General features: G+C 47.1%; 1 protein-coding gene across 2 annotated transcripts in view; it reads right to left on the bottom strand.

The window, feature by feature from the left end:
- The window catches only part of LOC143768130 (immunoglobulin superfamily member 11-like), a 190,775-nt gene that overhangs the window by 10,616 nt on the left and 163,105 nt on the right, over nt 1–17,054 (bottom strand). For both annotated transcript variants that reach the window (XM_077256819.1, XM_077256827.1), the window contains exons 4-5: nt 14,768–14,923; nt 14,355–14,474 (exon numbers count right to left, since the gene is read on the bottom strand). In XM_077256819.1, the coding sequence (XP_077112934.1) occupies nt 14,355–14,474; nt 14,768–14,923 (276 nt within the window). The remainder of the gene's footprint in view (nt 1–14,354; nt 14,475–14,767; nt 14,924–17,054) is intronic.

Raw genomic sequence — 17,054 nt, 5'->3', positions numbered from 1 at the left:
GGCCATCCCAAGGTACTCGGTCCCCAGTCGCCACTATTCCACGGCATTACACCAACATTTAAGTCCACCTAACCACGGACACGTGGACAAGTGCTTGTGGGCAGGGATGGTGCATCTCACTGACGGCACCCTTGGTTAACATAGTGGAAGCCGGGACCCAGTCAGACCTTGGGATGGAACCCATCCTCCCCATGCCGAGGATAGTGGGCCCTACATCAATCAGGGTTGCTCCCACAGTCTACAGCTCCTGCACCTCCTCCTCTTTATCCTCCTCTTCAGCCTCCATCTCTGAAATCAACACATCAGTCAGAAGCTGGAAGCACTGCAGCACTGCCTCGACCAAGCGGCAACAGGCTGTGCTGAAGCTAATCTGCATAGGTGACAAACGGCACAATGCAGAAGAGTTGTGGACAGCGCTGAAAGAGCAGTCAGATATTTGGAAAACACCGCTGAACCTACAGCCAGGCATGGTCATATGTGACAATGGCTGGAACCTGGTCGAGGCTCTGAGGCAAGGTGAGCTCACACACGTACCTTGCCTGGCCCGTGTGCTTAAACTCGTGGTTCAACATTTTCTGAAAAGCTACCCGGAGCTGCCGGATCTTCTAGAGAAAGTATGCCATCTGCCCATTTTAGAAAGTCAGCTACAGCTTCAGCCGCCCTTGCCGCGCTTCAGCAGTGTTTGCAGCTTCTGGCTCACTGACTAGTGTGTGATGTCTGCACGCTATGGAACTCTACGCTGCATATGTTGGAAAAGATTTGTGAGCAGAAGAGGGCAGTTGTTGACTACCAACATCAACAAGGCCGTCGATATTCAGTTCAGACTCCACACATAAGACCTCAGGAGTGGACATGGATGTCAGACATATGTACCATCCTCCAAAACTTTGAGGACTGCACCAAGATGGTGAGCGGCAATGACGCCTGTTGTGAATTTGGATTCTGGGCTCCCCCGGTGGCCGCTTGTGGAATTGGATTTGTCATCCTCTTTCCTGTTTCACCTGATTCCATCAGTAGTGGGTGTCGCTATTTAAGCTCATTTCTCTGGTGGTTTCTTGCCGGTCAACAATGTTATCTGATGCCTCTCAGTGCTTGTTCCTGCTTCTAGACAACTACTGATAAGTTGGACTTGTGTCCATGTTTTGTTTTGCCTATTTGTTCCAGTTCGCAGCTGAAGTTTTGTTACTGTGTCTGGAAAGCTCTCGTCGATCAGGGATTGCTACTCTGGCGTTATGAGTTAATGCCAGAGTTTAAGGTAATCTCTGGATGGTGTTTTGTTAGTATTTTTCTGCTGACCATGAAAGTATACTATCTGTCTTCTGCTATCTAGTAAGCGGACCTCAAATTTGCTAAGACTATTTTCCTGCTGCGTTTGTTGTTTCATCTGAACTCACCGTCATTATATGTGGGGGGCTACTGTCTTCTTTGGAATATTTCTCTAGAGGTGAGCCAGGTCTTATATTTCCCTCTGCTAGCTATTTAGGTCTTAGGCCAGAGCTGGGCATCTAGCGATAAATAGGAAATGCTACCTGGCTATTTCTAGTTGCGCGGCAGGCTTAGTTCATGGTCAGTATAGTTCCATCTTCCGAGAGCTTGTCCCTCTATAGGCTTGCTATGATCTCTGCCTGCAGAGATCATGACAGTTTGACCGGCCAATAAAGTGTTAAAGACCCAGGTTGAGAAAGGAGAGTTATAAGAAGTCTGCTGGAATTTTTTTTTTTTTTTTTTTTCCTCCAGTCTGCCTTGCTGCAGTCTTTTTTCTCTCTCTCCTCCTAATCTCTGTATGCTCTGTGTGCACCTGACAATAATGGATCTCCAGAGTGTAACTGCGGGTTTGAATAATCTCATCACGAAAGTACAAAATTTACAAGATTTTGTGGTACATGCTCCGGTATCTGAGCCGAGAATTCCTTTGCCGGAGTTCTTCACAGGGAATAGAGATAGCTTCCAGAATTTCCGAAATAATTGTAAGCTTTATTTGTCCCTGAAGTCTCGTTCAGCTGGAGACCCTGCTCAGCAGGTTAGGATTGTGATTTCCTTGCTCAGGGGTGACCCTCAAGATTGGGCCTTCTCATTGCCAGCAGGGGATCCTGCGTTACGCGATGTGGATGCGTTTTTTCTGGCCTTGGGCTTGCTTTATGAGGAACCTCATTTGGAACTTCAGGCAGAAAAAACTTTGATGGCACTATCTCAGGGGCAAGACGAAGCTGAAGTTTTCTGCCAAAAATTCCGTAAATGGTCTGTGCTTACTCAGTGGAATGAGTGTGCCTTGGCGGCAACTTTCAGAGAAGGTCTCTCTGATGCCGTTAAGGATGTTATGGTGGGGTTCCCTTTGCCTGCAGGTCTGAATGAGTCCATGACAATGGCTATTCAGATTGATAGGCGTCTGCGGGAGCGCAAACCGATGCACCATCTGGCGGTGTCTATGGAAAAGACGCCAGAAAGTATGCAGTGTGATAGAATTCTGTCCAGGAGCGAGCGACAGAATTTTAGACGGAAGAATGGATTGTGTTTCTATTGTGGGGATTCTACTCATGTAATATCGGCATGCTCTAGGCGTACAAAGAAGCTTGATAAGTCTGTTTCCATTGGCACTATTCAGTCTAAGTTTATTTTGTCTGTAACCCTGATTTGCTCTTTGTCATCCATTGCCACGGACGCCTATGTTGACTCTGGCGCCGCTCTGAGTCTTATGGATTGGTCCTTTGCCAATCGTTGTGGTTTTGATTTAGAGCCTTTGGAGACTCTTATTCCTCTGAAGGGGATTGACTCCACCCCATTGGCTAATAATAAACCACAATACTGGACACAAGTAACCATGCGTATCAATCCGGATCACCAGGAGATTATTCGTTTCCTGGTGCTGTATAATTTACATGACGATTTGGTACTGGGATTGCCATGGTTGCAGTCTCACAACCCAGTCTTGGACTGGAGAGCTATGTCTGTGTTGAGCTGGGGATGTAAGGGTATTCATGGGGACGTACCTTTGGTTTCTATTTCGTCGTCCATTCCCTCTGAAGTCCCTGAGTTCCTCTCTGATTATCAAGACGTCTTTGACGAACCCAAGCTTGGGTCGTTACCTCCGCACCGTGAGTGCGATTGTGCCATAGATTTGATACCGGGTTGTAAATATCCAAAGGGTCGTTTGTTTAATTTGTCTGTGCCGGAACATGCTGCTATGCGGGAATATATAAAGGAGTCTTTGGAAAAGGGACTTATTCGTCCATCTTCTTCTCCCTTGGGAGCTGGGTTTTTCTTTGTCTCAAAAAAAGACGGCTCTTTGAGACCATGTATTGATTATCGGCTTCTGAATAAGATCACTGTTAAGTATCAATACCCATTGCCATTGCTTACTGATTTGTTTGCTCGTATAGAGGGTGCTAAGTGGTTCTCTAAAATTGATCTTCGTGGGGCGTATAATTTGGTGCGGATCAGGCAGGGGGATGAGTGGAAGACCGCATTTAATACGCCCGAGGGCCACTTTGAGTATTTGGTCATGCCTTTTGGTCTTTCTAATGCCCCTTCAGTTTTCCAGTCTTTTATGCATGATATTTTCCGCGATTTTCTGGATAAATTTATGATAATATATCTGGATGATATTCTGATTTTTTCTGATGACTGGGACTCTCATGTCCAGCAGGTCAGGAGAGTTTTTCAGGTTCTGCGGTCTAATTCTTTATGTGTGAAGGGGTCTAAGTGCGTTTTTGGGGTCCAGAAAATTTCCTTTTTGGGGTATATTTTTTCTCCCTCTTCCATTGAGATGGATCCCGTCAAGGTGCAAGCTATTTGTGACTGGACTCAGCCCTCCTCTCTTAAGGGTCTTCAGAGATTTTTGGGCTTTGCCAACTTTTACCGCCGATTTATTGCTGGTTTTTCGGATGTCGTTAAACCACTGACTGATTTGACCAGACAAGGCGCTGATGTTGCTAATTGGTCCCCTCATGCTGTAGAGGCCTTTCAGGAGCTTAAGCGCCGTTTTGCCTCTGCCCCTGTGTTGCGTCAGCCTGATGTGAATCTGCCTTTTCAGGTTGAGGTTGACGCTTCGGAGATCGGAGCTGGGGCAGTGTTGTCGCAGAAAGGTTCCGACTGCTCCGTCATTAGGCCTTGTGCCTTCTTTTCTCGCAAATTTTCGCCCGCAGAGCGGAATTATGATGTTGGGAATCGGGAGCTTTTGGCCATGAAGTGGGCGTTTGAGGAGTGGCGCCATTGGCTCGAGGGGGCTAGGCATCAGGTGGTGGTATTGACTGACCACAAAAATTTGATTTATCTTGAGACTGCCAGACGCCTGAATCCTAGACAGGCGCGCTGGTCTTTATTTTTTTCTCGCTTTAATTTTGTGGTGTCATACCTACCGGGTTCTAAGAATGTTAAGGCAGATGCCCTTTCTAGGAGTTTTGACCCGGACTCTCCTGGTAATTCTGAACCCACAGGTATCCTTAGGGAGGGAGTAATTTTGTCGGCCGTTTCTCCTGATCTGCGGCGGTCCTTGCAAGAGTTTCAGGCGGATAGACCGGATCGTTGTCCGCCTGATAGACTGTTTGTTCCGGATGATTGGACCAGCAGAGTCATCTCTGAGGTACATTCTTCTGCATTGGCAGGTCATCCCGGAATTTTTGGTACCAGGGATTTGGTGGCAAGATCCTTCTGGTGGCCTTCTCTGTCACGAGATGTGCGAGTCTTTGTGCAGTCATGTGACGTTTGTGCTCGGGCCAAGTCTTGTAGTTCTCGGGCTAGCGGACTGCTGTTGCCCTTGCCTATTCCTAAGAGGCCTTGGACACACATCTCGATGGATTTTATTTCAGATCTGCCTGTTTCCCAGAAGATGTCTGTCATCTGGGTGGTCTGTGACCGTTTTTCTAAAATGGTCCATTTGGTTCCTCTGCCCAAGTTGCCTTCTTCTTCTGAGTTGGTTCCTCTGTTTTTTCAGAATGTTGTCCGATTGCACGGTATTCCTGAGAATATTGTTTCTGACAGAGGTACCCAATTTGTGTCTAGATTTTGGCGGGCATTCTGTGCTAGGATGGGCATAGATTTGTCTTTTTCATCTGCTTTTCACCCTCAGACTAATGGCCAGACCGAGCGGACTAATCAGACCCTTGAGACATATCTGAGGTGTTTTGTCTCTGCTGACCAGGATGATTGGGTTGCTTTTTTGCCATTGGCAGAGTTCGCCCTCAATAATCGGGCCAGTTCTTCCACCTTGGTGTCCCCGTTTTTCTGTAATTTGGGGTTTCACCCTCGATTTTCCTCCGGTCAGGTGGAATCCTCGGATTGTCCTGGAGTGGATGCGGTGGTGGAGAGATTGCATCACATCTGGGGGCAGGTTATGGACAATTTGAAGTTGTCCCAGGAGAAGACTCAGCGTTTTGCCAACCGTCATCGTCGTGTTGGTTCTCGGCTTTGTGTTGGAGATTTAGTGTGGTTGTCTTCTCGTTTTGTCCCTATGAGGGTCTCTTCTCCTAAGTTTAAACCTCGGTTCATCGGCCCTTATAGAATATTGGAGATTCTTAATCCTGTTTCTTTCCGTTTGGACCTCCCTGCGTCCTTTTCCATTCATAACGTTTTTCATCGGTCGTTATTGCGCAGGTATGAGGTACCTGTTGTACCTTCTGTTGAGCCTCCTGCTCCGGTGTTGGTTGAGGGTGAGTTGGAGTACGTTGTGGAGAAAATTTTGGACTCTCGTGTTTCCAGACGGAAACTCCAGTATCTGGTCAACTGGAAGGGTTACGGCCAGGAGGATAATTCTTGGGTCAATGCATCTGATGTTCATGCTTCTGATCTTGTTCGTGCCTTCCATAGGGCTCATCCTGGTCGCCCTGGTGGATCTGGTGAGGGTTCGGTGCCCCCTCCTTGAGGGGGGGGTACTGTTGTGAATTTGGATTCTGGGCTCCCCCGGTGGCCGCTTGTGGAATTGGATTTGTCATCCTCTTTCCTGTTTCACCTGATTCCATCAGTAGTGGGTGTCGCTATTTAAGCTCATTTCTCTGGTGGTTTCTTGCCGGTCAACAATGTTATCTGATGCCTCTCAGTGCTTGTTCCTGCTTCTAGACAACTACTGATAAGTTGGACTTGTGTCCATGTTTTGTTTTGCCTATTTGTTCCAGTTCGCAGCTGAAGTTTTGTTACTGTGTCTGGAAAGCTCTCGTCGATCAGGGATTGCTACTCTGGCGTTATGAGTTAATGCCAGAGTTTAAGGTAATCTCTGGATGGTGTTTTGTTAGTATTTTTCTGCTGACCATGAAAGTATACTATCTGTCTTCTGCTATCTAGTAAGCGGACCTCAAATTTGCTAAGACTATTTTCCTGCTGCGTTTGTTGTTTCATCTGAACTCACCGTCATTATATGTGGGGGGCTACTGTCTTCTTTGGAATATTTCTCTAGAGGTGAGCCAGGTCTTATATTTCCCTCTGCTAGCTATTTAGGTCTTAGGCCAGAGCTGGGCATCTAGCGATAAATAGGAAATGCTACCTGGCTATTTCTAGTTGCGCGGCAGGCTTAGTTCATGGTCAGTATAGTTCCATCTTCCGAGAGCTTGTCCCTCTATAGGCTTGCTATGATCTCTGCCTGCAGAGATCATGACAGACGCCATAATTAACGTCACCATCCCGCTTCTTAGCATTCTAAAAACCTCTCTGCTCACAATTAAAGAGGATGCACTACAGGCAGAAAACGAGGATATGGACCAAGGAACCATAAAGGGGGATTACACTCAGCCCAGCCTCATGTCTTCCCAAATGTGGATTATTAGGCAATGAGGAGGAGGAAGAACAGGAGCTACTGTCATGCGCTATAGACAGTACTACAAGCACAGCTGTCACACCGTCTGTTCAGCGGGGATGGCCTGAGGACAGGGAGGGGGAGGAGGATGATGATCATTAGGAGGAGAACAGCATGGCCAGTCGTCTTGTTGGTGAGACATAGAAGTCTTGCCTGTTAGCAGTCTGGCAAGCATGGCTGACTTTATGTTGTGCTGCATTTCACATGACCATTGTATTATAAAAATTTTTTATGACACTCATTACTGGTTGTTGACACTTCTAGACCCACGCTACAAGGAGAACTTTCAATATCTTCTGCCAGAGGCAGAGAGGTGTACTAAAATGTTGCAGTACCAGAGGGCCCTTGTAGCGGAATTACTTAGAAAATTCCCATGTGAGAACGCTGGTAGCAGACGTCAAAGTTTGTTGTACAACCAAGGAGTCCAAGCGAGAGAAAGAAATACAATTAAGCTCAGGCAGGGGAACAATGGCAAAGTTCTGGGACAGTTTTCTCAGACCTTCCCATCGTGCTGCCACAGAAGCAAGGGGTGCTGTCACAAGAAGTGCAATGTTTGGGAAGATGCTGAGGGAGTACCTTGCAGATTATACAAATGTGTTGTGAATTCCGTTCTCGAACTCCCTCCTGTGGTCATGAATGGTACTTCGGTGAGTTCTGTCCGTGGACTCCCTCTGGTGGCTGTGAGTGGAGCTGCTGGTTCTGAGATTCCTTCCCCACCTGCCCTCGTTTAGGGCTAGGCTGGATTCTCTATTTAACTCCACTCAGATCGTTACTCCATGCCAGCTGTCAATGTTCTAGTACTGGTTCAGATCTCTCCTGGATCTTTCTGAGGATCTGTCTACTCCAGCGAAGCTAAGTTCCTGCTTGTTCATTTGTTACATATGGTTTTTCTTGCTAAGTTCTAGTCCAGCTTGCTATCATGAAACTACCTGGCTAGCTGGAAGCTCTGGGGGTGCAGAGTGGCACCACCGCACCGTGAGTTGGTGCGGGGGTATTTTTTGCACACTCTGCGTGGTTTTGTAGTTTTTTGTGTTGACTGCAAGGATCCCTTTTCTATCCTCAATCTGTTTAGTTAGACTGGCCTCCCTTTGCTAAAGCCTATTTCATCCTGTGTTTGTGATTTCCTCTTAACTCACAGTCAATACTTGTGGGGGGCTGCTTTTACCTTTGGGGAAATTTCTCTGAGGCAAGTGAGGCTTTGTTTCCTTTCTTTAGGGGTAGTTAGCTCTTAGGCTGTGAAGAGGCGTCTAGGCAGAGTCAGGCACGCTCCACGGCTATTTCTAGTTGTGTTGATAGGAGTAGGGTTTGCGGTCAGCAGAGTTCCCATTTCCCCAGAGCTCGTCCCGATTCCTTGTTTAACTATCAGGTCATTCCTGGTGCACCTAACCACCAGGTCCATAACAGTACAGCTGGCCCACTAAGTGTTAATGCATCTCAATAGAGGGAAAAGAGAAGTTCTGAGACCATTTTTTTTTTCTCTGCAGTGTGTTTTGCCTTTCTTTTCCCGTTAAACTCTGGGTAGTTCAGAACTCAGGTGTGGATATGGACATTCAAGGTCTGTCCTCTAGTGTAGATCAACTCGCTGCAAAGGTACAAAACATTCAAGATTATGTAGTTCAGAATCCTATGTTGGAGCCTAGAATTCCAATTCCTGATTTGTTTTCTGGGGATAGATCTAAATTTCTGAATTTCAAAGACAATTGTAAACTGTTTCTTGCTCTGAAACCCCGCTCTTCTGGTGACCCTATTCAGCAAGTAAGAATCATTATTTCTTTGTTGCGTGGCGACCCTCAAGACTGGGCATTCGCCCTGGCGCCAGGAGATCCTGCATTGTGTAATGTAGATACGTTTTTTCTGGCGCTGGGATTGCTTTATGATGAACCGAATTCTGTGGATCAGGCAGAGAAAATTTTGCTGGCTTTGTGTCAGGGTCAGGATGAAGCGGAGGTATATTGCCAGAAGTTTAGAAAGTGGTCTGTGCTTACTCAGTGGAATGAGTGTGCCCTGGCAGCAATTTTCAGAAAGGGTCTTTCTGAAGCCCTTAAGGATGTTATGGTGGGGTTCCCCACGCCTGCTGGTCTGAATGAATCAATGTCCTTGGCCATACAAATCGATCGGCGCTTACGTGAGCGCAAAACTGTTCACCATTTGGCGGTATCCTCTGAGCAGAGGCCTGAGCCTATGCAATGTGATAGGACTTTGACCAGAGCTGAACGGCAAGAACATAGACGTCAGAATGGGCTGTGTTTTTACTGTGGTGACTCCACTCATGCTATCTCTGATTGTCCTAAGCGCACTAAGCGGTTCGCTAGGTCCGTCACCATTGGTACTGTACAGCCTAAATTTCTTTTGTCCGTTACTCTGATTTGCTCTTTGTCATCCTATTCTGTTATGGCATTTGTGGATTCAGGCGCTGCCCTGAATTTGATGGACTTAGAGTTTGCCAGGCGCTGTGGTTTTTTCTTGGAGCCCTTGCAGCATCCCATTCCTTTGAGGGGAACTGATGCTACGCCTTTGGCCAAGAATAAGCCTCAGTACAGGACCCAGTTGACCATGTGCATGGCTCCTGCGCATCAGGAGGATATTCGCTTTTTGGTGTTGCATAATCTGCATGATGTGGTCGTGTTGGGTTTGCCATGGCTGCAGGTCCATAATCCAGTATTGGATTGGAAATCAATGTCGGTGTCCAGTTGGGGTTGTCAAGGGGTACATGGGGATGTTTCATTGTTGTCAATTTCTTCCTCCACTCCTTCTGAAGTCCCTGAGTTTTTGTCGGATTACCGGGAGGTATTTGATGAGCCCAAGTCTAGTACCCTACCTCCTCATAGGGATTGTGATTGTGCTATTAATTTGATTCCTGGTAGCAAGTTCCCTAAGGGACGACTTTTCAATTTGTCTGTGCCAGAACACGCCGCTATGCGGAGTTATATAAAGGAGTCCTTGGAGAAAGGGCATATTCGCCCGTCGTCGTCACCATTGGGAGCAGGGTTCTTTTTTGTGGCCAAGAAGGATGGTTCTCTGAGACCTTGTATAGCTTACCGCCTTCTTAATAAAATCACGGTCAAATTTCAGTACCCTTTGCCTCTACTGTCTGATTTATTTGCTCGGATTAAGGGGGCTAGTTGCTTCACCAAGATAGACCTTCGAGGGGCGTATAATCAAGTGCGTATTACACAGGGCGATGAATGGAAAACAGCATTTAATACGCCCGAGGGCCATTTTGAGTACCTGGTGATGCCATTCGGCCTTTCTAATGCTCCCTCTGTGTTTCAGTCCTTTATGCATGACATCTTCTGAAAGTATCTGGATAGATTCATGATCGTATATTTGGATGATATTTTGGTCTTTTCGGATGATTGGGAGTCCCATGTGAAGCAGGTCAGAATGTTGTTCCAGGTCCTTCGTGCTAATTCCTTGTTTGTGAAGGGATCTAAGTGTCTCTTTGGAGTTCAGAAGGTTTCCTTTTTGGGTTTCATTTTTTCCCCTTCTACTATCAAGATGGATCCTGTTAAAGTCCAAGCTATTTATGATTGGACTCGGCCTACATCTGTGAAGAGCCTTCAGAAATTTCTGGGCTTTGCCAATTTTTACCGTCGCTTCATCGCTAATTTTTCTAGTGTTGTTAAACCGTTGACTGATTTGACCAAGAAGGGTGCTGATGTGGTGAATTGGTCCTCTGCGGCCGTTGAGGCTTTTCAGGAGTTGAAACGTCGTTTCTCTTCGGCTCCTGTGTTGTGTCAGCCAGATGTTTCGCTCCCTTTTCAGGTCGAGGTTGATGCTTCTGAAATTGGAGCAGGGGCTGTTTTGTCTCAGAGAAGTTCTGATTGCTCTGTAATGAAGCCATGCGCTTTCTTTTCAAGAAAGTTTTCGCCTGCTGAGCGTAATTATGATGTTGGCAATCGGGAGTTGTTGGCTATGAAGTGGGCATTCGAGGAGTGGCGACATTGGCTTGAAGGAGCCAAGCATCGCGTGGTGGTCTTGACAGATCACAAGAATCTGACTTATCTCGAGTCTGCCAAGCGGTTGAATCCTAGACAGGCTCGTTGGTCGCTGTTTTTCTCCCGTTTCAATTTTGTGGTTTCGTACCTTCCGGGTTCTAAGAATGTGAAGGCTGATGCCCTTTCAAGGAGTTTTGTGCCTGATTCTCCTGGGGTTCCTGAGCCAGCTGGTATTCTCAGAGAGGGGGTAGTTCTGTCTGCCATCTCCCCTGATTTGCGGCGGGTGCTGCAGGAGTTCCAGGCTGATAGACCTGACCGTTGTCCAGCGGAGAAACTGTTTGTCCCTGATAGATGGACTAATAGAGTTATCTCTGAGGTTCATTGTTCGGTGTTGGCTGGTCATCCTGGGATTTTTGGTACCAGAGATTTGGTGGCTAGGTCCTTTTGGTGGCCTTCTTTGTCGCGGGATGTGCGTTCTTTTGTGCAGTCTTGTGGGACTTGTGCTCGGGCTAAGCCCTGCTGTTCTCGTGCCAGTGGGTTACTTTTGCCCTTGCCGGTCCCGAAAAGGCCCTGGACGCATGTTTCCATGGATTTTATTTCAGATCTTCCTGTTTCTCAAAGGATGTCGGTCATCTGGGTGGTTTGTGATCGCTTCTCTAAAATGGTCCATTTGGTACCCTTGCCTAAATTGCCTTCTTCCTCTGATTTGGTTCCATTATTTTTCCAACATGTGGTTCGTTTGCATGGCATTCCGGAGAACATCGTGTCTGACAGAGGTTCCCAGTTTGTTTCAAGGTTTTGGCGTTCCTTTTGTGCTAAGATGGGCATTGATTTGTCTTTTTCTTCGGCTTTCCATCCTCAGACAAATGGCCAAACCGAACGAACCAATCAGACTTTGGAAACCTATCTGAGATGCTTTGTTTCTGCGGATCAGGATGATTGGGTGACCTTCTTGCCATTGGCTGAGTTCGCCGTTAATAATCGGGCCAGTTCGGCTACTTTGGTTTCGCCTTTTTTTTGTAATTCTGGTTTTCATCCTCGTTTTTCTTCAGGGCAGGTTGAGCCTTCGGACTGTCCTGGTGTGGATTCTGTAGTGGACAGGTTGCAGCAAATTTGGACTCATGTGGTGGACAATTTGACCTTGTCCCAAGAGAAGGCTCAACGTTTCGCTAACCGCCGTCGCCGTGTTGGTCCCCGACTTCGTGTTGGGGATTTGGTTTGGTTATCATCTCGTTATGTTCCTATGAAGGTTTCTTCTCCTAAGTTTAAGCCTCGTTTCATTGGTCCTTATAAGATTTCTGAAATTCTTAATCCTGTATCATTTTGTTTGGCCCTTCCTGCTTCTTTTGCCATCCATAATGTGTTCCATAGGTCGTTGCTGCAGAGATATGTGGCGCCTATGGTTCCCTCCGTTGATCCTCCTGCTCCGGTGTTGGTCGAGGGGGAGTTGGAGTATGTGGTGGAGAAGATTTTGGATTCTCGTATTTTGAGACGAAAACTTCAGTACTTGGTCAAATGGAAGGGCTATGGTCAGGAGGATAAATCATGGGTTGTTGCTGCTGATGTCCATGCTGCCGATTTAGTTTGTGCCTTTCATTTGGCTCGTCCTGATCGGCCTGGGGGCTCTGGTGAGGGTTCGGTGACCCCTCCTCAAGGGGGGGGGTACTGTTGTGAATTCCGTTCTCGAACTCTCTCCTGTGGTCATGAATGGTACTTCGGTGAGTTCTGTCCGTGGACTCCCTCTGGTGGCTGTGAGTGGAGCTGCTGGTTCTGAGATTCCTTCCCCACCTGCCCTCGTTTAGGGCTAGGCTGGATTCTCTATTTAACTCCACTCAGATCGTTACTCCATGCCAGCTGTCAATGTTCTAGTACTGGTTCAGATCTCTCCTGGATCTTTCTGAGGACCTGTCTACTCCAGCGAAGCTAAGTTCCTGCTTGTTCATTTGTTACATATGGTTTTTCTTGCTAAGTTCTAGTCCAGCTTGCTATCATGAAACTGCCTGGCTAGCTGGAAGCTCTGGGGGTGCAGAGTGGCACCACCGCACCGTGAGTCGGTGCGGGGGTATTTTTTGCACACTCTGCGTGGTTTTGTAGTTTTTTGTGTTGACCGCAAGGATCCCTTTTCTATCCTCAATCTGTTTAGTTAGACTGGCCTCCCTTTGCTAAAGCCTATTTCATCCTGTGTTTGTGAATTCCTCTTAACTCACAGTCAATACTTGTGGGGGGCTGCTTTTACCTTTGGGGAAATTTCTGAGGCAAGTGAGGCTTTGTTTCCTTTCTTTAGGGGTAGTTAGCTCTTAGGCTGTGAAGAGGCGTCTAGGCAGAGTCAGGCATGCTCCACGGCTATTTCTAGTTGTGTTGATAGGAGTAGGGTTTGCGGTCAGCAGAGTTCCCATTTCCCCAGAGCTCGTCCCGATTCCGTGTTTAACTATCAGGTCATTCCTGGTGCACCTAACCACCAGGTCCATAACACAAATGTCATCGTGATTCCTCTGTGCCTTTTAATTATTGGGTATCCAAGCTGGACACGTGGCATGAACTGGCTCTCTATGCCTTGGAGATCCTGGCCTTCCCTGCTGCTAGCAATCTGTCAGAGCGGGTTTTTAGTGCCGCTAGTGGAATTATAACAGATAAGCACATCCACATGTCAACTGAAAATGCTGACAGGCTGACTCTTATAAAAATGAACAAGGGCTGCATTTGGCAAGATTTCTGTATACCACCAAGTGAAAACAGCGAAACATAACCTGTAATACATTGTCTTCTTTGTGGAGGTGTATTGCCATGCACCTCTCCCCAACCACACATGGCTATCCACTTCCTGATTTCGTCTGTTTGGTTTTATCTTCCTCCTTAGGCCGGGATCACACATACGCAAGATACGGCCGAGTCTCGCAGGTGAAATCCCTCCTCTGGCGCCGGCACTCCGGAGCGGAGCGTGCAGCCGCACAGCAACACATGGAACTGCACGCTCTGCTCCCAAGTGCCAGTGCCAGAGGAGGAAATTCACCTGCGAGACTCGGCCGTATCACGCGTATGTGTGATCCCGGCCTTATTCTCATCCTCATCATCCACAACCAGTACAACACCAGGGTGAATGTATTGTGTGATGCAAAAGTCACTCAATTTTTGTGCAAGGGTGTTTTTCAGATGCCCATTGCTAATTAGAAAACAAAATAAAATCCCCCAGGGGGAACTGTCATCAAAATGAGATGTACGTATATTTTTCCCATTTATTCTTATATATTCCAGTTTTAATATCTCTGCACCGTCCTTTTATGAACCAGTGTATACCTCTACAATATGAAAATATTTAAATACTATTATATATATTTTTTATATCCCTGTCTCTGAGCTGTTTCTAGGGACAAACATGGACACAATCTGGCATCATATATATAAACCTGTGTTCGCCCCTCCCTTTTGTTATTTACTTTCATCAGTGGATTCACATCCTTTTTTTTTTATTTCAGTATGATTTATCTTTATGTCTCCTCATTCTCCACCAGTAGATCACCAAGCTTAATGTCTTCTGTGCCGCTACAGGCAGTCCAATTTTTTGGGAGACTTGGACCGATTTTCCATACGGTAAGTGTGACCCCGGCCTAAGTATACAACTCTCCTTAGATACTCACCAACACGTATGTGCAGCTCCACAGCACATGTCTTGGATCCAAGCTGGTTGCTGATGGTACAGCGGTAGAGTCCTGAAGTTTCTGATGAGATGTTTCTTAGAGTAGTAAAGGCGTGATAATCTGCAGAGACAATAATGTGGTTGGGGTTATCCACATCATAGCTCCTTGCTCTACTCCTGAACATGAGCGTACAAAGTGCACGAAAACTGCAGGAATGGCAGCCGTGCACACCAGATAGAGTTGCTCACCTGGAATTGCAAAAAGACGTTATACATGACTACTAAACATGCAGGCAACACGTGATGGTTACATGCAATGTTGACATGGTTTCATGTAGAGTATATTAGAGCTCTGTCTCCACATGGATGTAATGCTGCTCTGGAAACCGTACAGCCTACATCGATTACTCTCACCTTCCCGGGCGCTAATCAGTTGTTGAGCACCAGGTGCAATCTTTTCCCATCGTATTGTTGGTGTAGGGATCGCTTCCTTCACTGAACATCGCAGCCGGATGCTTCCTCCTTCTTGACCATAACTGTCACTGAAGCAGTCAGGAATCGATGGGGGCACTGCTCATAGAAGAAAGGCAGTATGTGAGGACTAGTGCACAGTTTTCTTACCAATTTACTACCCATTAACGCCTCCCAGCCAGGGTTTCCCAAATCTGAAATCTCATCATAACCATGCCAGCTGCAGGTTGTCAGGGCATGCCAAAAGTTGTAGTTTTACAACAGCTAGAAACACCCAAGCAAAAGAAACATTAAAGGGAACCTGTCACCCCGTTTTTTGAAGATGAGCTAAAAAAAGCGTTAAATAGGGGCAGAGCTGGGCGTTACATTAGTGTCTTTTGTGTGCCTTTATTACCCACCTATGCTGCTGAAATACCTTTGTAAAGTCGCCGTTTTCTGCTGTCACTCACGCTGGTCTGGTCCTATGGGCGTGGTGACAACGCTGTTTCTCCCCCAGATCAGGCTCATCATTCCGTTGGTGGCATAGTGGTGTGCGCATGTCCAACAGAGAATATCCACTGCCCAGGAGATGAAAAAGAGCGCGATCTGCGCTATTCAGCCGTTTACCGGTGGGCGCGGCCATCTTTCTGTGGCCGCGCGTGTGCAGATGGAGCGCTCTGCTGCCCGGGGCTTCAGGAAAATGGCCGCCGCGATCTCCATCTGCGCACACGCGGAATCCCGCGGCCATTTTCCTGAAGCCCCGGGCAGCAGAGCGCTCCATCTGCGCACGCGCGGCCACAGGAAAGATGTGTGAGCTAGTAGTTGGAGTATCGTTGCTGGTGGTGTATTTCCCTTTGTCTTATTTACTCCTTCCTATATTTGTATTTATTTTGCCCTGCGCATTTATAGTGTATTCCTGAGTGACTGCGGCGTGGTGTATATTTTCCATTATCCTTGTCTGTTCTAACTGTGGGTATTGGTGTATGATCTTTTCACTGGGTGGTGGGCAGTAGTTTCAGCCTAGGGTTGAAACAGGAGACAGGGCGAGGGTCGAGGCCTAGACATGCACACCATCAGTGTAAACTCTAGGTAGAGGGTCAGTCAGGATTTCCCTAGTCTGAGGGAAATTGCAGGGGCCCGGGTTATTAGCTCTTGCCCACCTAGTCTCCCCGTGACATTATAATCGGCCTTTAAAAAAAAAAAAAAGGGGTTTCCTTTTTTTTTCTTTTGTCATGGATCCCATGACTTCCATAACCCACCAGTTGGAGGCGCTGTCTCTACAGGTCACTGAGTTGAGGGGGGCAGTGCAGCAACAGGGACTAGCAGTATCTAATGTGCAAGCTGGAGCGACAGGTAGAGTTGCTGAGCCTAAGTTTCCTTTGCCTGAAAAATTTGCTGGGGAACGCAGTAAATTTGTTTCTTTTCATGAAGCTTGCAAACTATATTTCCATATGCGCCCGATCTCCTCAGGTAATGAGGCTCAGCGTGTGGGCCTGGTGTTGTCATTGTTAAGCAGGGATCCCCAAGCATGGGCGTTTTCTTTGCCATCTGATTCTGCTGCATTTGACTCTGTGGAGAGTTTTTTTTTTCTTTCTTGGAAATATTTACGATGAGCCAGACAGAATGGCTCTAGCAGAATCTAAGATACGCACTATTCGCCAGGGGGAGCGAGTTGCAGAGGATTACTGTTCTGAATTTCGTCGCTGGGCGATCGGTACACAGTGGAATGATCCAGCGCTGCGAAGTCAGCTTATTCATGGGGTTTCTGGAAGGGTTAAAAAAGCCCTTCTGATGTACGAGACTCCTACTTCTCTAGATTCTGCTATGAGTCTGGTTGTCCGCATTGATCGCCGTTTGCGTCAGGGGGAGCATGAGACACCGCCTATGGGAGAGGGTTTAGGTTCACGTGTGGTTGCTGCAGGTGAGCCCACGGAGCCTATGCAAATCGCAGGGGTGTCACATGTGAAGCGTCGAGCCCCTGAGCTCAGGAAGCAGGGAGCCTGTTTTTACTGCTGTAAGACTGGTCATTTTATTAACATCTGTCCTCTACTGTCTAAGAAAAACGCAACGGCGGAAAACTTCTAAGCTTAGAGGGTGTGGAGGAGACCAATCTGAGCTTATGTATATCCTCCATGGTGGTTTCTCAATGCATGTTCCCTGCTAAGGTTATAATCGTTGGCAGTGAGCTGCCAATTACTGTGTTTGTGGATAGTGGTTCAGCCACAAATCTCATTGATGAGGAGTTTGCGCG

This window comes from Ranitomeya variabilis, chromosome 1, assembly GCF_051348905.1.
Source record: "Ranitomeya variabilis isolate aRanVar5 chromosome 1, aRanVar5.hap1, whole genome shotgun sequence".
In the NCBI taxonomy this organism is placed as follows: Eukaryota; Metazoa; Chordata; class Amphibia; order Anura; family Dendrobatidae; genus Ranitomeya; species Ranitomeya variabilis.
This window is presented reverse-complemented; position numbering and strand designations above follow the sequence as displayed.